Source organism: Ailuropoda melanoleuca, chromosome 13, assembly GCF_002007445.2.
Source record: "Ailuropoda melanoleuca isolate Jingjing chromosome 13, ASM200744v2, whole genome shotgun sequence".
Classification (NCBI taxonomy): Eukaryota; Metazoa; Chordata; class Mammalia; order Carnivora; family Ursidae; genus Ailuropoda; species Ailuropoda melanoleuca.
In genome coordinates, this window is record NC_048230.1 from 31,292,639 (window position 1) to 31,317,245 (window position 24,607).

Below are 24,607 nucleotides of genomic sequence, written 5' to 3' on the forward strand. Positions count from 1 at the left end.
CAGACAATGCTGGGAGAAGCGACGTAGGATGCTGTATACCGGGTGCACTGGGGTCCCTGCCAGCTCATCCTCATACCCTGTCCCACAATGGGAGTGGGGGCCAAGGGGAAGGAATGGAGGGACGGGGTGCGGCGGCCAAGCCTGGGGGCTGGATACCCTTGTAAGATCCACAGCCCCCAGGAACATAAGGGGTGCTGGTAGACTTCTCTGGTCACCTTGGGGACACTCTAACACCCTCTGGACTCAAGAGCCGCACTTGACCCCCTTCCTCCTTATAACTGCAGATCAGCCCAGGCAGCAAGGTGGTTTCCACTTCTTGGCACAGCGGCTACGCTTGAAGCTGCCCCAGCAATTCCTCCTGCTGCCCCCCCTCCGCCCCCTGTGATGGGCGGTGGCTGGCAGCTCATCACACCCACCCCTGCTCCACTCCGCAGCTGCTTGCTAATGAGTAACCCAGGCCAGCAGGCTGTTTGTCTCTGCTGTCAGGGATGTTTCCGGATGGGGCTTTATTTTGGCTTCTGTTTTTCTCTGTTAACAGAGAAAGAGATGGCTTCAACGTCATGGGGTTTTCCCAGCAATTAGCCTCAGAGCAAACAAGCAACAGACCGGGTTTAACAAGTTCCTTCCCACCCCGCCTCCATCCCCCAGTGATTCCTTGGTCAGCTGCCAGTCAGGGGCAGAGCTGGACGGGGGCCTCATCCCTTCCCCCACCCCAGCTGTGGAACAGGGAGCCTTGAGGACAGGGAACTGGATTGGCCAAGACCAGATCAAGTTTACTCATCACTGGCCTTGAAACCACAAAGCCCTTTCCTCACCCTAGTAAGGCCCCACCTGCCACCCATGAGAAAGCAAGGGGACAGCATCCTAGGCCAGGCCTGCCCTACCCTGCTGTCCCTTAGCACCCAGGAGGCTGGGTCCAGAAAACTCAACTTGAATCTTCTAGAAACTCTCCATTTCCACCCATGTGGCAGCTCATTCTAGCTCTCCCGAGACCCTCGCAGCAATGTGGGGAAAGGTGACTGCAGCCATGCACAGCCTGACAAGGAAAGCACCCCTCCTCATCCTGTCCCAGGATTGCTTTTCTCTGTAGAGCCCACCCCACCTTCACGCAAGAAAAAGAAAACCAGGGGCTCCTGGGTGGCTCAGTCGTTTAAGCATCTGCCTTCGGCTCAGGGCGTGATCCCAGGGTCCTGGGATGGAGCCCCACATCAGGCTCCCTGCTCCACTGGGAAGCCTGCTTCTTCCTCTCCCACTCCCCCTGCTTGTGTTCCCTCTCTCACTGGCTGTCTCTCTCTCTGTCAAATAAATACATAAAATCTTAAAAAAAAAAAAAAGAAAAGAAAAGAAAAGAAAAGAAAAGAAAACCAGACCCTATAACATGGAAACATTCCCAAAAGAATGGAAAATGGACCCTTTTCCAAGGACAAAACCCTACGTCCTTTCTCCTTCAGCTTCCTTCAGTCCAAACCCTCTGAGGCATCAGGCACAGCGCTCATAATGCCACCTGGTCCTCACCCAGCCGGCAGCAGAGGAGGGGCAGGACCTGGCCCTCTGCCGGGGGAGCATCAGAACCTCAAGGCTAGAGTGGGGGCAATCCCTGTCTGCTTGAGCGCCCAGTGGAGTTTGGAGGGTCAGGGGACAGCAGAGTTTTTCTACACATACTCAAAATCTTTGGGGCAGCTTTGCCCTCTTGTTATGCTTCCCCTTCCCTTCCCGGCCTGAAGTCCCCTTAAGAGGAAGGAAGCCGTTACCAACAGGACTGAACCCATGATGCACAGTGACGGAGGGGCATTTGTGGCAGGCTCTGGCAGGACCAGAGAAGGCTGGAGGGGAGCCCCCTACAGACTCGGTTCTGAGCACCGGCCCCCTGTGCTGTCTCCTTTCGGGCATCTCATGCTTAACCTAACTGGACCTGTTCCTCCCAATCTCAGACATCATGACCATCCATCCAGTTAGTCAGTCATGCAACCTGTAGTAATTCAATCTCCCCCATCCTTGCCATAAAATTTCATCCAGTGTTGTCATGTCTCTGAAATATATCTGGAATCCATTCACTGCCAGCACTTTGGCCCCACCCTCATCCCCGTCTGGCCCGGTGATAACACACTGATCTTTCTGTCTCCTTCCAGATCCTCAAATGAGTCAAGCTCTGGGCCACCTCACTCTGTCCTTCCCATTTCCTGGATTCTCCTAACCCTCCCTCCTCTTAGTGGGGCCACCTTCTTTGTGCCTTTCAGGCCCCAGCTTAAATGCCAGCCCCCAAGCCCGCCTTTCATGCCTTCTCTTTGCTCCCCATTCCTTTCCTTCCGAGCACTAAGCATAATCTGACGTTATCTATGTATTCTTCGGTTCCTTGTTTTCCTTGTGCCCTCATAGGCTCTACCTCCATGGGGGGAGGCGGGGGGGCAGACCATACATGTACTTTTGCTGTTTGCACAGGGGCTGGTCCATGAAGGACCCTTAATTTGTTAACAAGCGAACCTCTTTCCAACGGAATAAAGAGGAAGAGAACTCCAGACCTGCCATGCCCCCACCCTTCCCAGGTCCAGTCCAGTCTTAGAAGTGGATGCCCAGTGTAGTCATGCAGATGGGGCAGCATCAACTCTGGGGGCCATTCCGATTGCAGACTGTGGGAATGATGCCCCAATGGGCAACACACAGCTTAGGAGCCATAGGGGACAGCCTTGCCTAAAGATTCTGTGCACATGCATGCTGACATGGTACCCAGAACCCAAGCAAGGAAGAAGGAAGGAACCCAACACTCCTCCCAACTCACGGAGCCAGAGATGACAAAGGGATGCCATTGCCCTGTGACTCTGGCTAATGCTCTGCACGCCTGGTCTGGAAAATGGCCCTCAGCTTGCCAGGCTGAGTGGACACAGCCGCGGCTCTTAGCCTCAGTGGGAAGGGGGATGCGTGGCAATAGGCCTAATGAGCTTCCCAGCAGGGCAAGAAGGCTCTGGGTGGCTCCTCTGAGTGCAGCAGCCTATGGGAGAGCTAGGGTGAAGGAGGCCTAAGAGGAGATGCATGGTTTTTTGTGGGGCCAAAAGCAACTGGCAGTGACGTTCTCGAGTTCGCTATGGAGCAGCCCATGCTGAGCCAGTGTCCCCAGCCCAGCACCAGCACTAGGGACCTCCAGGCCAGCCTGCCCCTGAGAGAATCACACACAGAAAAACAAAACCTGAAGTGGGAAGTTGGTGTCACTGTTCACACAGAGGGGGACTCTGCGTTTTCAGAAGCATTTACTCAGGAGTCCCTTTAAAGAGCCAAGCCCTCACTACCTTTAAACATGTGTGTCCTTTCCCCAAGCTCAGTGTGCAAGCAACTCTTTAAGGAAGATGCTAGGTGTGGGCAAGGAACGTAGCTCTGGAAGAAAGCCCAAACACCCAGGAGTGAGGCGGCCCTCAAAAACTCTCTCCACAAACACATTTCTTAGCACTTAGTAATTGCTCAGTAAAACCTACTCATTATTAATAGTAAGATAAATAATAATGAAATTTAATGCCTCAAAATCCCAGGCAGGGGTCCCTGCTCCTGCCAGAGGCATGCCCAGCGGGTCTGTCTACTGAGCGCCTCCCTTCTGACCGACCAAGGGGACCCTTGTCCTTGGTTCATAGCACACCTCACCCTGGTGTCTACACACGAGCAGAGAACAAAGTGTGGGGGATCACTCCAGTGATGGCGTTTACCTTGGTAAGGCTCCGGCGAGGTGACTTCCACTTCTGTGTATTCCACATCCAAGGTCAGAGGCTCTGCTCAAAAGAACCATAGCACCCCATAGTTAGACAAAACCTCCTTTGGGGGGCCTCAGCCTGTATTAGAGATTTCCACTCAAATGACTCAAGGAGTCCCTATTTCGAGGAGGAAGCCAGACATAGACACTGAGCAGAATGCCGTTCGAAGGCAACAGGACAGCCCAGGCTGGGGAAGACAGTGATGAGTCCTGCTCTCCCCAGGATGTGGAGGGCCCCTCCTGCCCAGGTCCCCGTTGTTTCTACAGAGGAAGGATTTAGAAAAGCTCTGTAGACATGGAAAACAGCCAGGATCAGCCATGGCATTTAACTCTGGAAGCCTACTTCACGGCCACAGGCATAGAAAGCTATCTCCGAGATGGAAAGAATCTCAGGAAATGGGGAGCAGGTTTTCCCAGCTTAAACACCACTCTGAGAGTATAAGCTGCTCTGAGAGTATAAGCCGTATGCATAGAAAAACAAGTTAATGAAAGCAGTCGGGCTGCTGTGATGAAATCTGGTAAAGTAGTTGGTCTTTAATTCAAAGTAGCATTATTGTTTTATTTTTGATGTCTCAGAGTCAGTCTTTCTCACCAGCACCAAAAACTGATGTGTGGTCAGGGACACCGGTGTTTACTTCTTTAGATCTCTAGCTCCCATGATAGCAGCCCCGAGGGAAAGGGAATTTTGAAAAATGAGTTAGGCCGACCCTTCTGAGCTTTAGCTGTAGTGAGGAATCTATTGTTCACTGTCTTTAAAAATTAGCAGCAATGCTATTTTGTATTTTTTATAGTGTATGTTTTATTTTTGTTAAACACTTAGATATCAAAGAATATTTGTAAGTTATGTATAAAATGCAGATAATAATAATAAATAATGGTGTGCCCATCACCTTTTTAAAGAAAAAGAACATTTTTATTATCCCTGAAATACTTTCCTTCCAGCCTTACTGAGGTATAAAGGACATGTAACCTCGTGGAAGTGTAAGGTGTACAACCCGATGATTTACCACAGTGTTACTTTAGAAAACACCCCCACCTCTACTATCCAAGAGAAAGGAGGTCCTGCTACAGTACCCAGTACCCAGTTCCCTGTCAGGTATAACCCAGCTCTTTCCTACTGGAATTTAGGTTACTTTCTTTCTTTTTTAAGAGATTTATTTATTTATTTTAGAGAGAGAGCAAGTGAGCAAGTTGGGGGGGAGGGGCAGAGGGAAAGAGAGAATCTCAAGCAGACTCCATGCTGAGCATAGAGCCCAACGTGGGGCTCGATCTCACAACCCTGAGATCATGACCTGAGCCGAAACCAAGAGTCAGACACTCAACCGACTGAGCCACCCAGGGGCCCCTAGTTTACTTAACCAGTAAGGACATGAGATAGCATCTTTGGAGCAAGTGGTCAGCCACCTCCATTTTACACAGCAGCCGGGGACGGGGTCACTGGGCAGGGGGAGGGGCAATATCCCCAGGTCTTAACAGTTTTAGTTCTTTCCTAGGGGTCTTTTCTTCTGTAAATGTTTCTAATAAAAAAAACCTTAATTCCATAATTACCTTTATTTTCATTTATTGGTTTCATTGCATGGTTTCCAACATCTTCATTGTAACCTAGTTGAAAAATAACAAAGAGGATGAGTGGCAATGGAAATCCTACTTTCCTGTATAACTTGTAAAAAACTCAGTGCCACTAACACACGAAGTCAAGTCTAACCTCTTCAGTGCAGTGGGCCACCAGCAGTGTGAAGATTCTGGATTCCCTCCTGGTCCCCTCTACACCTCCATCTGACCCCCGTGTGGTTGCTTTCTAAAACCAGTGATGCCCACCATTCCACGGGAGGGATACTTCTGCTTATGAATTGTTCAAGATTCAGAACTGCTCACTTTGAGCAAGCTCATTAGAAATTAAGCTTAATTCTAAAGGGATGGGCTCGTAACCAGAAACATGAAGAACACTAGCAGGCTAACCCTCTCCAACCGGAGAGCTGGAGGCAGGAGAACATGGTTTAAAGAAATCGTGGGGGCGCCTGGGTGGCACAGCGGTTAAGCGTCTGCCTTCTGCTCAGGGCGTGATCCCAGCATTATGGGATCGAGCCCCGCATCAGGCTCCTCCGCTATGAGCCTGCTTCTTCCTCTCCCACTCCCCCTGCTTGTGTTCCCTCTCTCGCTGGCTGTCTCTATCTCTGTCAAATAAATAAATAAAAATCTTTAAATAAAAAAAATAAAAAATAAATAAAAAAATCGTGGTACCTCCAGGCTGCCACCTCAGTGGGCAAAAAGAACTTCTTAACTTTTCTTTTTATCAAGTTGTTCTTTATTAAAAATAATTCTATGGGGGCGCCTGGGTGGCACAGCGGTTAAGCGTCTGCCTTCGGCTCAGGGCGTGATCCCGGCGTTATGGGATCAAGCCCCACATCAGGCTCCTCCGTTATGAGCCTGCTTCTTCCTCTCCCACTCCCCCCTGCTTGTGTTCCCTCTCTCGCTGGCTGTCTCTATCTCTGTCAAATAAATAAATAAAATCTTTAAAAAAAAATAATTCTATGGATTATAAATAATAAAATACTTCTGAAGAACACCTGATTTTCCACTATGCATTTAAGCGAATTTTCTTATTGTGATTACTAAAATATTTTATAAAGTGAAATAATCCACAAAGAGACAATCTAAGAATTGGACTATTTCTTATATTTTGGAAACTTGGGGGAAAATCCTATTTTAATATAAGTCTATATTAGCATTCAATTTAAAGTGTTTATGTACTTATATATAATACAAGTAACAAAAGAAACCCCCCTTATACCATAAAAAGGTATTTCCCCTGTAACACTTTTTGCTAAATATTCACCAAGTATTTCTGAATGTAGTTTCTTAAATGATACACTTGCTCTTGTTTCTCTACTGGTCCATTACTTTTGTTATTACAGATGTTTTATTCACTTTTTAGTAAAGATTGCACCACACTGTGTGTTTTCTTTAGTTCCTGTTCCATTTGGTGGACTTCAGGAATCCATAGCTTCCCAGGTTGTTCTATCTATCTGTTTATTATTTATTTATTATTGTTTGTTTGTTTTTATGTTTATTTTTTCAAGTAGGCTCCATGCCCAGTGTGGGGCTTGAACTCACCACCCTGAGTCTCATGCTCTGCCGACTGAGCCAGCCAGGCACTGTTTTATTCACTTTTTAAAGGTTGATGATTTGGTAGTTATAAGAATTGCTCAATTCTTAAAATGTATTTCTCAAGTACGCCCTGCAAGAGGCATATCCTAAAATTCTCCTTTAGTGGAACACTTACACAATTAGAAAAGAACATGAGTGTTCTATTCCCAGACCTGCTGATAAAGAAAACTGCCCCCCAACCTGGTCAGGGACAGGACACTGCATGTGATAGAATTCTCCGCCCCGCTGGGAGCAGGTGGCACCACCCTCCAAGGCTGCAGCAATTTTCTCCTAGACCTAATGGGACCTAATGGGATTAAGAACTCCGGGGGCTGGCTACCCACCCTACGGAGTGGACTTCCAAACTTGCACTAAGCCTTATAACCAGGTACTCTTTGTACCACTTTTTTCTTTTAAATGCCTCCACTAACGGAGAAGTATTTAAATCAGTTGTGGCAAAAGCTGAAAGGAAACTGTCTCGTGCTTGTAATAAATAATTCCATCTGAGATCTTTTACTAACGCCTTCATTTGATAACTGGTCTCTTGCTCTCTCCCTAATAAAAGGATGACTATACCCCGGCAATGTTCAAGTCTGGAAGCTAACCAGGATAGGTACCCACAGGATTACCATTATTCTCCACCTTTCATTCCCCAGGATGTTCAGGAGGTGGTGAAAGTAGGGTACAACGTTCTGCCTTTCTTCCTGAGCTTTTGTTTTGCTTATCAGGTCACCCTTTCATGACTGATTAGATAAAGTGCCCCTGCATGAGGACAGGGCTTCCCTTCTAACTTGAACCTCATCACCTACAGATTCTGCTTCTATGAGGGGTGAGGGAGTGTGTAGCCAGCTGGGGAAAGCACTTAGCAGGAAACCATGACTCTACCGTAATGTCTGTTGGCTTCGGTATTGGGATCTGACAACATCTTCTCATTGCTGGAGTTCAGAAGTGGTGCTGCTGGCCTTAAATGAAATTTCAAAAGGAAAGAAAGAATATGACTTTTTTTTGGTTCTGACTTCAAAGTAAGAAAACAATCAAGGAAAGATCATGAGAAAACCAGGAGTTTTCCGAAGTTAGGAAAACTTTACCCTCTCATGTGGAAAGCTAACATTTTTTCCAAAATGTTGACAAAACTCTTTGCTGTTAAAGTAAGTGTGAGGGCCCTCCCTTGCTATAGCAAGCTTTGAAGAACTAGCGTTTTCTTGTCCTCCTTTGGACGGTCTTCATTCATTTCCAGAATTGCTTCCAGAATTATTCCATTCATTAAATAGTCTATCACCTCATAAATATTTGGCATACCAAAATTATACTATATTAATTAAATATAAACACATATATATCCTTGTTACTTTCACTTACATATAAATTGCCTGTTAGGAATGTATTCTGGTACGTATTTATAGAAATCATTTCAGATAAAGACTACATCTGCCAAATTGAATATTATTATATATTATAGTTACTATAAATACAAAATATTTTGCCTTAACTAGTATGTATGATTTCATTATTGTTTAACAAGAGTTTTATTTGTTATCACACAATTTCTCATACATGTCAATATTAGCATCAAATTAGAAATGAAAATGACACTTTTTAATATTTTGCACAGGACTCTGCATAACTCACTTTAATTTATATATAATATGTGAAGCTTTTTTATGTATTTTATTGAGAAATAAAAATTGGGTATTTAGGGGCGCCTGGGTGGCACAGCGGTTAAGCGTCTGCCTTCGGCTCAGGGCGTGATCCCGGCGTTATGGGATCGCCCCACATCAGGCTCCTCCGCTGGGAGCCTGCTTCTTCCTCTCCCACTCCCCCTGCTTGTGTTCCCTCTCTCGCTGGCTGTCTCTATCTATGTCAAATAAATAAATAAAATCTTTAAAAAAAAATTGGGTATTTGGCTTTTGTAAAAAAAAAAAAAAAGTGTCAGGGCCAAGGTGAATCCCACCCCTCTGAATTCTACATCCTGTGTTACTGTTTTTCTCCAGAACAGGGCTATCTGGGGCGCCTGGGTGGCACAGTCGTTAAGCGCCTGCCTTCGGCTCAAGGCGTGATCCCGGAGTTCTGGGATCGAGCCCCACATCAGGCTCCTCCACTGGGAGCCTGCTTCTTCCTCTCCCACTCCCCCTGCTTGTGTTCCTTCTCTCACTGGCTCTCTGTCTCTGTCAAATAAATAAANTGTCAAAAAAAAAAAAAAAATCTTTAAAAAAAAAAAAAAAAAAAGAACAGGGCTATCTTTTCCATACTTTTGAATTTTGGATTTTGGATTTCGAGAACAGTAAAAATATTACCACCTTTCTTTTTAGGCCAACTTTATTTTGTCAAGTAAGCAAATTTTAAAAATTCCATCTACTCCCAGTATAATTTCATAAGGAAAAGGGGATTTCACAAGGAGCAGTATAGGAAGGACATGACTTCAGAATAAAGCCATTCTTTCCCATGGAAGGATAGTTGGCAATCTCCCAAGGAGCCAAAGATACACACACACGTGCACACACACATATCCCTACACTACTCATACCTAAGACCCTTATTTTTCCGAGTTTTCCAAGAGACACTGAAAACTCTCTAATGACCAGAATTTCCCTATAGTTGATGCATGTCTACAGAGCAGTCACCTCTCTCCCAAGTACGCACACTGACCTGGACATCTCCACTGGCGTCTGCTTGGCTTTAAAAGAGAAAGAGAAAATTCAAAGTCAGTATAAAGTATCCACGTCTGTACCAGTATAGGAACATTTCTTAAAGATTGAATACCCACAAAAAAAGAAAAGAAAACCAAATATATCCCTGCTTTAAAAAAAGAAGAAAAAAACAAACAAATAAACAAAGTAGGTCCTCTCTTGGTCTTATACCGAGAGATTTCACATCATTTTTTTCAGAAATATGGACATTTTGACTGTTTTAGCCAGGAGAGATTTTCCTTAGTGGAATGTGATAGAGATGAAGTCAATAGGAGAGGAACCAGGTAAGCCAGATAAACAGGCAGCTATCTCTTTGACTCAAGATGATTCTGAGAGGTAAAGGCTACATAAGTCCCCATGCTTTTAATTCTAAGCTGGCCTGAGACCAAGTCCAGGGTCAGCCTTAGGAAGGGGTTGGTTCTGGAGCCTGTCTTCCCAGAAGGGTTGCAGCCTTTTTTTTCCTAGAAAAAGCCCAGGGCCCCTCCTCATCCCATCTGCCCCCACCCATCCCAGGCAGCAGCACTGGAGCTCCAAAAGAACCTGTCCTACTCCACAAAAATTTTTGCAGAATTTAGTGGGGCTTTGCCCTTTTCCTTAAGTTCATGCTAGCCGACTCTGATTTCTGAACGTCAGTGGGTGATCCTGGCTTCCCTTCCATGCGTGGTTAACCTCAAGCAGAGGGTAGAAATCATGGCACAAATGGCAGATCAATTGGGAGGCATTCAGATGGGGGGGGGCGGGGAGGCAGGTCTCCATAGCACTCTACCAACTGCAGGACTTGGTGTGGCCAAATCCACTGAAACAGCATCTTCTGACCACATGTAGAAGGAACCTCCCCCCAGATGCATCTTTTCTGGCTTGCTCAACAAGGAAAGCAATTGCTTTCATTTGTGCCTAACTAAATCCAAGGGGCAATAAAAGCTTTATGCCCACCAAAGCCAAAATCTTTGGTTGTCAAGGTGACACCCCATGGAGAAAAACAATTGTCATCAGTTATATCTCCTCGGTCCCCAGCAGGGCAGAGCACCAGCCCTCCATAAGGCTGACACCCCTCATGTTCATGGCCAGTTTCCTGGCCTGGGCAACCTACCAGAACAGAATGAAAGAACTGTACTTACCCTTGGCTTTCTTCAGAACATAACATCTGGCCCCAAGTACCAAGATGGCAATTATCACTCCAATGACAAATACTGCAATAAGTCCTTTTATCCATGGGGCAAGAAAGACTGGAATGAAGAAAAAAAAATACAAATACACATTGGTTTTTCCTCTGCCAGCAAGAAATAATACCAGGTTTAAGCAACAAATAAGACTAATTTTTACAGTCCCTGTAACCAGCATCCTACATAAGCACCTACCTCTGAAGGACACTGCTCATAGCTGGCGCAGAAATGTTTTTGGGTGTTTTTTGTTTGTTTGTTTGTTTGCTACAGAGTCAGCTATGGTCTTAAAGGACCACTGGGTTGAAGTAGACTCTTTTTTGGGGTTTATTCAGCCCTTCTCCTTCACTAGGAAACCACCTTCTACCCACTTGGGTGGGCTCCCATAACTGTGTCCCTTCTGCATGACCCCAATCCCCTTGGCCATAGGTAGTCCATGGGTGGACATTTGACCCAAGATCAGCCACTTGGTATCTCTTCACCAAGAATTTGGAATTATGACTATGTGAGAAATTTCTAATTTTTTATAATAACCAATTCCACTTTTATATTTAATTTGGATGTGTGTCTGTCACTTGCAACAAAAGAGCCTGGAGGACATTGGTCTCTTAACCTTCAGTGAGATGAGCTAAACAGCTGCCCACTTCCTCTTACAAGGGATGAGGCTTTGGCCTCGCTTTTGGGGGCCACACTACAGCCCACGAGACCCTGACTCACCTCTGACTGTCAGCACGTTGCTTTGGGGACTGCTTTTAACACGGTTGGCTCTGTTGGAGGCTGTGCAATAATACTGTCCCTCATGCTCCTTGCTAGCCTTCGACTTGTGCCAAATGGCCTGGGTGTCATTTGAGGTGATCTGGTAGAAGGGACTGGTCTCTTTTTCTCTGTAAAACCTGAAGGTGATTGGACCAGACGCTTCATTCACGGAGCACCGAAGCACGACGGCCTTCCCAGACTCCACATCCTGATTCAGCAGGATGGAGAGCTTGACCTCATCCACCGGGGCTGAAAGGCAGCAAAGCGGACAGCGCTGAGAAAAGGGGGAGGCGCAAGAGATGGAACACGACACAGCGCTGCTCAGGGCCAGCCAACTGGGACTGTGTCTTCTACTCAATTCACCACCCCCATCCCACGTCCTTCACATCTCCCCTCCTCTCAGCCCCGAAGGGCAGCAACCAATGCCTCCTGTGCCCACGTGTTGTTTATATACAAGATGCTACGGACACCTCCCTTCACTCAGCACCTCAAGTATTACTGACCACACAGCCTAACAATACAATTCATCTCTGTGCCCTGTTGAGAGTGTGTGTGCGTGTGCGTGTGTGTGTGTGAGTGTGTGAGTGTATGAGTGTGTATGATTTCCCTCCCTGTGCTTACAAAGATGCATGGCACTTCCAGATCTTATGAATAACCTTTACCCACTATCTTTACCTATTCCTGTTCTTCTCCCTTTTCCTTTATGAATGTTCTAAACCAACCGCTCTCGCATCCTCATTTCCCACCTTCTTGTTACCCCTGTCGCCTGACTTCTATCCCTCTGCTTTGGAAACTGCTCGCCACCTCTGGTTTTGAAGAAATGCCAAAGGTCACCCGATCCCCTGACTATCCCATCCCTGAGTCCCCATCAGATTAATTCTAGTCCTTAATAGGAGTCCTTCCAGTCTTCCCATCTGCGGCCTTCCCGAACCAGTGCGGCTGCCTCTGCGGCTTCTCCGATGCCTCCCAGTTGAGTCTCCAACCTCCTCGCCCATCACTCCCTCTTTATTCACTAGTTTTTCTTCCTTTTGCCCCTTAAATATGGACTTTCTGCAGAATTCAGTCCTCAGCTTTCCATCTCCATTCTCCTCTTTGGTGATTTCACCTACATCATAGCTTCTGTTTGTGCATTTAACACATAAACATAGAGCATTTAATGCCGAAATAGATAGCTCTAGTCCAATTACTCCTCCAAATTTCAGGTCTTGATTTTGACCTGGGCATTTCCACCGGGAAGCCCTGCCAGCCTCGCATTCCCAGCAGATCCAAGCAGAACTCAATTTCCTCCCATATACCTTTCCCAAGTTTAATTACGAAAATTCTGATCCTCAATTGTCTTCCCAAGTAGACCTTCCTATCAGTGTGAGAATGGACTGTCAGCAGACTGGCATCTGCCTTTTTTTTTTTTTTTTAAGATTTATTCATTCATTTTAGAGAGAGAGAGAGAGCAGGTAGAGGGGCAGAGAAAGAGGGAGAATCCCAAGCAGACTTCCCTCTGAGCCAGATGTGGGGCTCAACCTCACAACCCTGAGATCATGACCCGAGCCAAAAAAAAGAATTGGACACTCAACTGACTGAGCCACCCAGACACCCCAGGCATCTGACATGAATCACCTCCTTGAGGGTGCAGTGGGTGGCCAGACCACGGAGATGCTGGTCCCACAAAAGGGAGCACCAGGCCCAAGATGGGAGGGTGGAATTCAACCACAAGGGCAGACTCCTGGAGGGTACAGCCTAATTGGACAGCCTCTCTCCTGCTGAAGCACAGTGGGGTGGTGGCAAGCCAGCTTCAGGAGCCACGCTGCCCAGCCCCACAGCCCACCAGCTGTTCGTCTTAAGCTTTTCCTGCATCATCATAAAATAAGGATAATATTTTCATGCATCTTACAAGGCTATTGTAAGTATTAATGGGCATAGTTTACTAGAATACTTTACACCAGGGTGCCCACATGGCCAGGGCTCAGTAAATGTTAGCCACTAATACTGACCCAATTTAAACCAATTTAAACAACTTCACATGGGCTTCTGCATTGGCTTCTTAAGGTACTGTGAGGTCTGAGGCCTCCACTTCTAACCGATAGAGCCCTCGGTTAATCTCCCCCAAGCTCCATCCTCCTCACGACCTCCTTTCCTCTTCTGGCTCTTATCGTAGGACAAATTCCCAGCTCTGAAGATTGGAATTCAGTGGCCTTCACAGTTGAGCTCAGTCACTTTTTCAGTTTATATCCAAAGATTTTCGAGTCTAGTCTTTTGTTTCCAGCCATCTGATCTACCCAGTCTTTTGAACTGCTCCCTGGAGACATTTTGCTCATGTGTTTAACTGGTAGGCCATCTCCAGTAACCCAGCTCTTCTGACTTAAGCTAGATGATATCTTTCATGCCCTGATTCCTATCACCATTGTTGTAAGGATAGTTCATGTGACAATCATGGGTTCCCTGGTAACATTTTTTTCCATGCTTGCTTGTACTGTTATTCAAATATACTAAAATATTTCTCCATTATTTAATCAGGACATCCTGTGTTTCTTGTTATATAGCATTAGATGCTTTATACATATTGATATTAATTCGAAAAGTATGGCTCAGGGCACCTGGGTGGCTCAGTCGATTAAGTAACTGCCCTTGGCTCAGGTCATGATCCCAGGGTCCTGGGACTGAGCCCTGCATTAGGCTACCTGCTCAGTGAGAAGCCTGCTTCTCCCTCTCCTCCCTGCTCCTGCTCTTTCTCGCTAGCTCTGTCGCTATCTCTGTCTCTCTCTCTCAAATAAATAAATAAATAAAATCTTTAAAAGAGAAAAGAAAAGAAAAGAAAAGAAAAGAAAAGAAAAGAAAAGAAAGAAAAGAAAAGAAAAGGAAAGAAAAGAAAAGAAAAGAAACGTATGGCTCCTGTAAGACCAAACATTAATAGAAGCAGGAATCTCTATCCTACTTAAGAGGTCTGCAGTGGTACCTGCAGATAGGCCGTTATTAAATAAGAAGGAGGAGGAAGGAGAAGCATATTAAGCTTTTTACAAGAGTATGTGGAATATCTCAGCAAAGTAAGCAATGGCACTCCTGAGCCCTTCGAGAGGCACAAGACAGAGGCTCAAGGAAAAATATCCATCCCAGGACAACAGTGTATTTCTCCTGAGTCTGACAGCGCCAGTCCCATGAGCCTGCAGCCCTGATGGCTGTGGGTTCTGCACATGATGCAATCTGCCTCCCCAAGGGTCCATAGTGGAGAAAAACTCGGGTCTTACAATTCTCAGAGATAGCTGTCAGTTCATTTTAAAAGGACCAAATGTTAAGGGAGCCCCAAAACACAACTTTCGCGCTTCTTGACGTTGGGACACTTTGCTCTGATATTTTAGCAGTTCGCTTAAAAGGGTCTGCAAAGAGATGTCACTGGCCACACCGATAGCCACCGGATATCTTCTGGCCCCATATACCTGGGCCTTGGTCCCGCTTTGCCACTTGGATGTTTATGGCCTTTGCACAAGTACCATCCACTTGTGCGTACAAGCCCCGGGCAACCCCAAACCTCTGAAAATGTGAAGCAAAGCCCCCAAACCACAGGATTTCTTCCCACATCATGGCAACTCACCTATCACCTTGACCCGCAGAACTTCACTGACCATCTCGGTATGGGAATGGCAATTATCCACAGTACACTGGTACTCTACATCCTTTGTTGGGCTGTCTTTGAACACTGCAGGCTCATTCGAGTTCATGTCACGGCTCTCCAAAATGTTATTTGCTTTTAAAAGGTGATAAGAAATAGGCGGAGTTCCATTTATGGATTGGCAATTGACTGTGATGGTCTGTCCTTTTATCACCTCGGAGCTGGAGTCATAAAAAATCCTGGGCTTGGAGAGCATTTCTAGAACAACAGAGGAACAACCTGAACAACACTGAAGGCAGAAACAAAACATCCAGCCCAAGAGGGTCCTTTTCCAAACTCTGCTCTTTTCTTCTCTGGCATTTCCATAATTACCTGTCTGTCTTACCTACCTTCACAGGACTGCTTTAAGATGAACAGGTAGTGCGTGTGTGTGTGTGTGTGTGTGTGTGTGTGTGTGTGTGTGTGTGTAGTGACAAGGGAGGGGGAAGCGAATGCTATAAACAAAAAAAAGTCACTCAAATTCAAGAAAAACACTACATCCCCCTAAATACATGTTTATATGTTCATACATCTCACCTACACGTGCTCACACATCCGAATGTTGCTGTTGTGTAGAGAAAAGATACAAGAAAAGCATAAGAAATATAACTAGTACCCAAATGGATTTGATTTGAAAATTCTCAGTGCCTCAGCCTCTCTTGAGAGTAAACTGCAGGCCTCAAGAAGCAAGAATTCTACTAGGTCCTTATTTAGAAGTTCGCTTATTTATAAAGCTTATAAAATGTTAATGGCCCACAATTGTCTCTTGTGTTATTTCCTTTGGAATTCCATGACGAGAGAGTTGACAAGAGACTATGACCCTGGTTGAGTTGAGACTAAAATCCTGGCTGCATAAACCACAGCCACAGGTTAAACTGAAGGATGGTGACGGAGCTGCAGCAGAGACTGTGACAGCCTGCCCAGAGTTCCACATTCACTTAGACCCTCTACTCCGAGGGTGGTCCAGGGCCCAGCATCCCCAAGGCAGGCACTAGTCAGAGATGTGGACTCTGCCTCCATCTTGACCTGTGTTCTAGCCAGGTTTTTCACACACAGTCAGCTCTGGGAAGCATGGCTTTAGGTGGTCCCAGCACCTACATTCTGCCTACCAGAAGACCTAGGCTTGCTGGTCAGCCAGCATATGGATAAAAACCAGGAACTTAGATCCTAAAGTTTAGTGTTGAATAAGGAGTGTTTCTTCCCTGACCTTCGGAGTGGGCGCCTGTTCTAGCAGCCAGAATCTTGACAGCTCAGCCACATCACCAGCATGCAGCCACAATAAAGCCATGAACTTGACTTTTGTCTACGCTTTTATTGTATGGCCTCTTTCCTGTACTCTGAGCAGGAATACCCACTTGTTTGGTCTCTTGAGTTCACCGCTCTCTCTTTCCCCCAAGTTCTTCCCCTGCTTCCGTCTGATCTGTCTTCAGCCTGGAGCGGATGGCAGCTGGTGATAAACCGCCTCTGTCTCATCCCACCCCAAGACTCTCTGAGCCAGTGAGGATGTACCCACCACACACGGTTATCTGGACTCCACTGCTTCTCTTGACCACCTTGCCCATGCTTGCGTTGCAGGTATATGTCCCACTGTCCCTCGCTGAGGCGATCCTGGTGAAATTTGGAGATTCTGACACAATTGTGTTTTCTTTCTGGATGGTGAAGTTGGCTGGTGGTGCTCCTGGTGGTGCTCCTGGAATGGAGCACCACAGGTTTAGGCTTTCTCCCTGGTCCAGACGGGTGGTGGAAGATTCCAGCTTCGGCTTGGAAAATAGCTCTGAAAAACCAGTGAGTGAAAGGGGGTGAGATGTTTCTGGGCACCACTCCCACAGCCCCCTTCCAGAGAGGGGAAAAAAGAGAATCAGGAAAGGACTCTCACAGGAAGCTATCCAGGCAAACAGGGAGTGTTCTAAGCAGAGGAACAGGCCTGGCAGGAAGGAGCACCTGAAAGTTCAGGCATCCTGGAACATAGTGGGAGCAGAAGCAGCCAGAGGAAGACCTACAGATCTTGAAGGACCTTGGGAACCACCTAAAGAAGGTAAATTGTATCCTAGGGCCAATGGGAACCATGGAAAGTTTGGGTCAGGGGAATGGCACCAGACGTGTGTTAAAGGGAGATATCTGGGAGGAGAAGGGATGGAGTTGAAGGGGCCCAGACCGGAAGCAGGAGGGATGTAATGCAGGCTTGAAGCAGAGTGAGAGTGTGAGGTTGGGGAGAAGTGGCAGCTGGCCCCCATCCCTCCCGCACTTCCCACAGAGAAAGATGAAGATGACACCTGAAGCCTCCTGAGGTTGACTGTTTTGTAAGCTAGAACATTCTATGCCACTTTAAGGAGTCACTAGTAGCGTAATTGAGGTTGAATGTCAACAGCAGTAAAGACAGAAGTTGACTTTTCTGGCATCTCCTTATTTAAATATTCCCTGAAATACATCAAAATTTTGTAGTTATGGAATATGTCTTTATTTTCAGCTGCTGGGAAATTACTAATTAACTACTTAACCACTGCAAAGACTTGGTCCTTCATGTATGCATGTGCACTCTGGCTTCAAGATTATGGCCTTTGATGCAGAAGGAAGAAGGGAGTCAGTAATTTTTAAAGATTTTATTTATTTATTTGAGAGAGAGAGAGAGAGAGCACACATGCAAGCAAGCATGAGCAGTGGGGACATGAGAGGGGCAAAGGGAGAAGCAGACTCCCCACCCAACATGGGGCTCAATCCCAGGATCCTGAGATCAAACCCAAACCAAAGGCAGAAGCTCAACCAACTGAGCCACCCAGGCGCCCCAGGAGTCAGTAATTTTTTTTTAAAGATTTTATTTATTTATTTGACAGAGAGACAGACAGCCAGCAAGAGAGGGAACATAAGCAGGGGAAGTGGGAGAGGAAGAATCAGGCTCCCAGTGGAGCAGGGAGCCCGATGCAGGGCTCGATCCCAGGACCCTGGGATCACGCCCTGAGCTGAAGGCAGATGCTTAATGACTGAGCCACCCAGGCGCCGCAGGAGTCAGTAATTTTTGAGACTATCTGCATATTGAGAAAGGAACAGAGACCCAAATTTCCTCTTAGGAAAGCTTCTTAGACTAGAGGTTTGAGAATGCAGCCAGGAGTCAGGGAATCAAATTCTACCTTTGGTTCTAAATTTACCTGCCATACAGGTTTGGGGATACCGATCAACACTGTCATTGTCATTGATGTTACATAGCTATGGAAGTCATTTCCATCATAATCAGTTCCCAATGCTTTCCTAGTTTCCTCAATAAAATCAAATAAAACTTCAAGTAAGGTGGTAGCCCAATAATTAATTCATATTTTATTAAGACACATTCCATCCTTCCTTCCACATAAGCATTGACTTATCTGATTTCAGAGCACCATCAAAAGCTCTAGGTTAGGAGTGGGGAAAAGGAACCAAAGAGAGACATCCTAAAATGCCTTACAATTTCATTGGGTGGATACCAAAAATTGTGAAAAATTGACTTAGCAAGAATCCCAAAGAAATGACTCTCTGTTTGAAAATATGTGAAAAAAAATGTAAAAAGTAGAAACCATCCCACAGAAGTAGGTGCAAGATGGTTTAGAATTAGGAATGAAATGTTAGGGAACAAAGTCCATTTCTAAAGGGTGTAATATAACAGACTGGCAGGACCATCATGAAGACTAATAAGGATTATCTTTTATTTGCTCATTGAATGAATATTTATTGAGCTCCAACAATGTACCAGGCTCTGTTTTAAATATCAACAATGTAAGGTGAGGGGCGCCTGGGTGGCACAGCGGTTGAGCGTCTGCCTTCGGCTTAGGGCGTGATCCCAGCGGTCTGGGATCGAGCCCCACATCAGGCTCCTCTGCTGTGAGCCTGCTTCTTCCTGTCCCGCTCCCCCTGCTTGTGTTCCCTCTCTCGCTGGCTGTCTCTATCTCTGTTGAATAAATAAATAAAATCTTAAAAAAAAATGTAAGGTAAATTGAACCCCAGACTTGGTCTTTCGAGATCTTACTCAGAGTGGTGGTGGCAGATGCTAGATCTTTGCAGGGACTGCTGACGTAAAGAAGGGAAGAGAGTGTGGTGGGAACTGAGGTGTGACGATGGGACTCTCCTGGGGGAGCCTGGAGGGAGATCTGGGGCTTGGTCTTTAATGACAGCATAAGTTTTTCAGTGGCCAAGGGGAAAGTGTGGTCTAGGCAGAGTGGGATGGATATTGGGAAGGGGATGGGGCCAAAGTGAAGGATCATGACCATGCAGGAGTTTAAGCCCATGAATAGTGATGTCCATATTAGAAGGGCTTCTCCTACAGATGGTTGAAGAATAAACTGGAACAGAGATTCTCCAGGACATGCCCACAATCGATAATCCTTGTATGAGGGCCAGTGTTAGGATGTGATTACAGAGATAAGAAGACAAGACAGAGTTGAGAGACCTGGCAACACCTGGTGACAGACTGGATCTGAAAAGGTGGACAGTGGGGGGGAGGGTGAAGGTATCTTTTCTATCCGAAGACAAAGGACTAATTCAATGATTTTTATCTTCATAAAAGTATTGTGAGCTGCCAACATCACTATATAGAGCCGTTGGCAGTGAGGCTTGATAGCAACAGGGGTGTAGATAACCAGATGTATACGTGGGCCTGGAGACGTTTCCAAAAGCATGATAGGACTTGAACATGAGGATGCTTGCCTGCCAGCCCTGGTGTGGCTCAGTTAGCTCTGTGTGGAAAAGGCACAGCTTGGAATCACAGAGCACTCAGGCTGAAGGGATGGGAAGGGCAGGGTGAGTGTTAACACTCTGCTATCTTGGGCCAGGGAGACTGATCTACTGAATGACTTGCATCCCCGACATAATACAGACTTCTGGGTGTGGGTGATCACCTACAACAGTAGTATCTTAGGGACCAATGATGCTTTATGCTTTCCTAAAGTAGCCTGGCCCGAGGGGTAAGGATGCTGCTGTGACTGATTCAAGAGTCAGTTGTTTCACCACTTGGTCCCTGTTGCTCTCACAGCAGTATGCCCGTCCCTTTATTGTACTTGTTCATGACATGGCATGCGAATGGTCTATTTATGTCTGTGAATTCTTCAAGGGCAAAGCCTGACCTTAGACAACTGTCTATCCCCAATAAGTTGCCTACCATATAGAAGGTACTCAATGTATGTTGAAATGAATACTTTTCTCTAATAAGATAGTATGTCTTATCGGTGAAAAACATCGTGTACCATCAAGATATTTGTCATTATCAATGACAAATTGCTAGTACACACTACAGACCAGCAGGATCCAGCACATATGCCAGTCACCCAGTTGGGAAATTGGCAGCCGACCTGTGATCCTGTGGATTGTCCCTGTGACTACACTCAATGCTAGACACTTAGATTTTCAGTAAATGAAGGAATGAATGAACACCTTCATTTGGCAACCAAGAAGTGCTGACTCTCTCTGCCCTCAGAAACCCTGTCACCCAATGTTCATTCATTCATCCAACAAATATGTATTGAAGTCCTACTATGTGCCAGGCACATAGGTGTTAAGGACATAGCACTGAATAAAATAGGAAATGTCCCTGCTCTCATCAGCTTGCATTCTAGTGCCTAGACACATGCAATACACAGGAAGAGGTAGGGTATATTTCTCTTGGCAATAGGTACTATGGAGAGAAGTAAACCCAGGAAAGGGGGGAAAGAGTCCAGTAGAACTTTTAAGTGCATAGGTTTGGAAGTCAAATGGACCTGGGGATGACACTTGTTCTGCCTTCTGGTAACCCTGTGATCACTCGGTGAGTGACCTAACATCTGAGCCTCAATTTCCATATCCATAAATGCAGAATCACAATACCTAGCTCATAGCATTGTTATAAGCATGAACTGAAAATGTAGGTAAACCAGTCATACAGTGTTCAACAAAAGGAATTATTACTATTGTTTTTTAATTTATTAGTGCTTTTTCACTCCTGACCCTGTCTTAGGACCCATGTCTGGGATCTAGCCTGGTGCTTGGCACAGAGGAAAGATAAACGTGGTATAATAATAGACATACTAGCTAACATTCACAGAATGCTTCTTCTGTATGAGGTTCTTTATAGCAAGTCACGTCACTTAGTCATTGTAACAGTCCTACAGGCTGAGTGCTGTCATTTTCCCCAGCTCATAGAGTTGTGCCACAGAGAAGCTCAGTCGCTCGCCTAAGGTCACCGAAGTAGTGAGTGACAGTGTTAGGATTTGATGCCAGAGCTTGCACACTCAACCACCACAGCTAACTGCTTACCGGCTCTGCACTGGCTTTTCCCTTGAGCACCACACCCCCACCATCATTCAGGCAAGAAGGACTAGAAGTATTGGCCCTCACTGGCCATTCTGGATTCCAGCATGGCGGCTGCTTGAGCCGGCCCTATTCCCACAGCCTCCAGCAGCAGCCCTACCTGTTATGTTGACCACGATGCTGCTGACCTTGGATATCCGGCTGGCTTCCACTTTGCACGTGTAGTTGCCGCTGTGCTCCACCATGGCCATCACCGAGTAGGTGGCCTCGTTGCCATGGCTCTTGTAGGCTACAATTGCCTTGTCCTTCTGGATTATGATTTCCGGAAACTCTTGGACCAGATGCGTCACTTGAATGGTGCACCTAATGTGAAGCTGATCTCCTTCTGTGATCACTCCTTCGGGGCTGACGTGGAATTTGGGGTTAGAGAAGGCTTCTACAAGAAGAGGACAAACCGGTTGGACTCAGGTTCAAACCTGGGCGGGGCGGTGGGGGGTGGGAAGAGGCACTTACGCCCTCCCTTTTTTTGCTTTTTGTTGCCAACCACTGTTTTTCCTTATTAACTAAAAAAATTCAATCTTTCCTCCCCAAAGCCTTCTCCTAAATTGCTCTGATAACTTCTCACTTCTTCCTTCTCATTCATTCTCACATCTTCAGCCTTCTTAACTGCAATCCTCCCTTGAGCTTCCCCAAGGCAAAACCAGGTTCTCTAGATCTCATCCGCAGAATCTTCTTAAATGACCTCAAAAATAATCAGAGCATTAGAAACAGACTCTCGCCCCTGCCCACAAAGAATTGTCTAGGTTCTTCTCACACCCTTTCACGGAACTATGGCATTTCAGTATAAACATTCCATAGCTTTCAAAAGTGGCAATGATGTCGACTGTGCCACTTCAAGGAAATGCACATTTAAATAACAATGTGCCCCCACCCAAAAGTGATTTCTAGTCTATTCTATTGTTTTTTTAATGCTGGCCTTGACTGACTAAATTTCATGACTCATGCAGTTTGAAAAACACTGCTTTCATAAAGTATGGGTCAAATGCTAGGGCATGGGATCTTCAGGAGATGGTTAAGAGAAGTAGGGACAAACTTTTGCTTCTGCAAAACAAATTTCAGAGCATTAGAGTACACACGCAGATTGCCAACTATGCAAAATCAGAAGGGACTTTTAAAAATGCCAAAAGTGGATTTAGAGTCCTATTCTTTAATTCATTAGTTTTTTAATTGATTGGTTTTGGTTTTTTTACTGCAAAGTCATTTAACTTCACAAGAAATAGCTATCATTAAAAAAAAAAGTCTGTTTTCCTGAACAAAAGTCAAAAGAGAGAGGATATTTTTTCGGACACTTAACAACTGCTCTCTGGAGAAGCATAATAATCACGAAAGTGTTTTTTTCTCATATCTTAATTAACTCCAGATGCACCAGAGATCTAAATGCGGAAAAACACACAAACACATTGAAAAAAAATAAGAGCAAACATAGGTGCATTCTTACTTTAATAATTTTTTTAAAGATTTGTTTATTTGAGAGAGAGACAGAGCAGGTGGGAGGGGCAGAGGGAGAGAGAGAGGGGCTCAACCCCATGACCCTGAGATCATGACCCTGAGATCATGACCTGAGCTGAAACCAAGAGTCAGTCGCTTAACCGAGTAAGTCGCCCAGGTGCCCCTACTTTAAAAATCCTTAATAAGTTTTAGGTGTGAATCATGAAACTGAGATGCCAGAAAGAAAAAGATGGATAGATTCGATTAAATAAAGATGAAACACTTCTGCCTGAAAAGCTCATCATAAAGACAAATGACAATCTTGGGGAAATATTTGCATAGTACTCCACAAAGAGCCAATGCCTTTAATTTATAAAAGACTCAAACAAATCAATCAGAAACAGTAAAAATGGGCCAAGTGTATATGAGCAGGCAGTTTATGGGGGGAAAGGTAAGAGGCCAATAAACACAAAAAGCGTACTCAACCTCAGTAAAGACCAGAGAAATAGAAATCATAAGAACAATGATATCAGACTGGCAAAAATAAAGAAAGTGGATAATACTCGGTGAGAGTAAGGATATGGGCAAATAAACACCAGCATCCCCTTTGATGGAAATGTTCAACCATTCTGAGGAGTGCTTTGGCCATAGACATCAATATTAAAAGTGCACAAAACATTTGAATCAACAATTTCACTGCCAGGAATCAAACTCATAAATAGTAATGAAGCAAAATACTTGCAAAAGTACACAAATAATAAGTGTGTGTATTCCAGGATTGTTTTAATAGCAAAAAACTGGGAAAATACCTAAATGTCTATCATTGGAAAAATGAGGTAAATCATGGTACATCCCTACAGTAGGATTCTGAGAGGCCACAAAAAGGACCGAGGTCTGTATGTCTTGATATGGACAAAAGTCCATAACATACTGTTAAGGAAAAGTTATAAAATAGTATGTTTGGCAGGTTGTATTTTTGTCAGAACAAAGAAAAATAAAACAAAAATTGTGTGTGTATGTGAGCATATAAGCAGAACAAGTCTGGGACCATACAAATGACTTTCTCTGAGTAGTGGTGCTATGATGATTGTCACTTCATCCTTTATATTGTACCGTATTTTCTGAAAACTGAACCCACACCACATATTATAATCATAAAAATATTATAGATGCACATTATCATTCCTGTAGATATGTGTACATATATCCATACACAACGGGTGGGGGTGAAATAGGTACCACAAGCAGAAGGGTATTTATGACAAACCTTGGGGCGCCTACAGATAAAACTTGAGGCTATCTGCACTACAGTGTGCCTTCCCTTGACTCTTCCTGGCTCACAAGTCCTGTCCCGTCCTGCGGGCTGCCTGTCCCGGAGCTCCCTTCAACCCGGACACACACACACACCCAGGCTTCCCTCTGCTATGGCCCTTCTCTCTGGAGAGCACGCCTCAGGCCACCTCATTGGTTTCTTATTTGTTCAACGTCTCAGTGATGAGGGGTGGGTAGAAGAGGGGAGTCCTTTATCCCATGTGGGAGGCAAAGGCTGAGGACCTGGACCCCCTTCCCCTCCCGATTCCTCCAGACTCCACCTCCTGATGTCTGTCTGACCCACACTGGCTTAAAGCTATAGTTTCCACGATGCATCGCTTCCCTGAGTCATGGCCAGTGGTTTAAAAAACTGTAGTAGAACAGAACAGAAAATACCAAAATGTCCCATATATTAAGATGATTTGTGAAACTTTTGTTT

At 45.4% G+C, this 24,607-nt stretch overlaps 1 protein-coding gene across 9 annotated transcripts in view; it reads right to left on the minus strand.

The window, feature by feature from the left end:
* The window catches only part of PECAM1 (platelet and endothelial cell adhesion molecule 1), a 69,903-nt gene that overhangs the window by 17,313 nt on the left and 27,983 nt on the right, over positions 1–24,607 (minus strand). For all 9 annotated transcript variants that reach the window (XM_034641872.1, XM_034641873.1, XM_019805171.2 and 6 more), the window contains 9 exons: positions 21,530–21,805; positions 16,637–16,897; positions 15,067–15,342; positions 11,445–11,732; positions 10,686–10,793; positions 9,527–9,554; positions 7,766–7,842; positions 5,282–5,335; positions 3,690–3,752 (listed from right to left, as the gene is read on the minus strand). In XM_034641872.1, the coding sequence (XP_034497763.1) occupies positions 3,690–3,752; positions 5,282–5,335; positions 7,766–7,842; positions 9,527–9,554; positions 10,686–10,793; positions 11,445–11,732; positions 15,067–15,342; positions 16,637–16,897; positions 21,530–21,805 (1,431 nt within the window). The remainder of the gene's footprint in view (positions 1–3,689; positions 3,753–5,281; positions 5,336–7,765; positions 7,843–9,526; positions 9,555–10,685; positions 10,794–11,444; positions 11,733–15,066; positions 15,343–16,636; positions 16,898–21,529; positions 21,806–24,607) is intronic.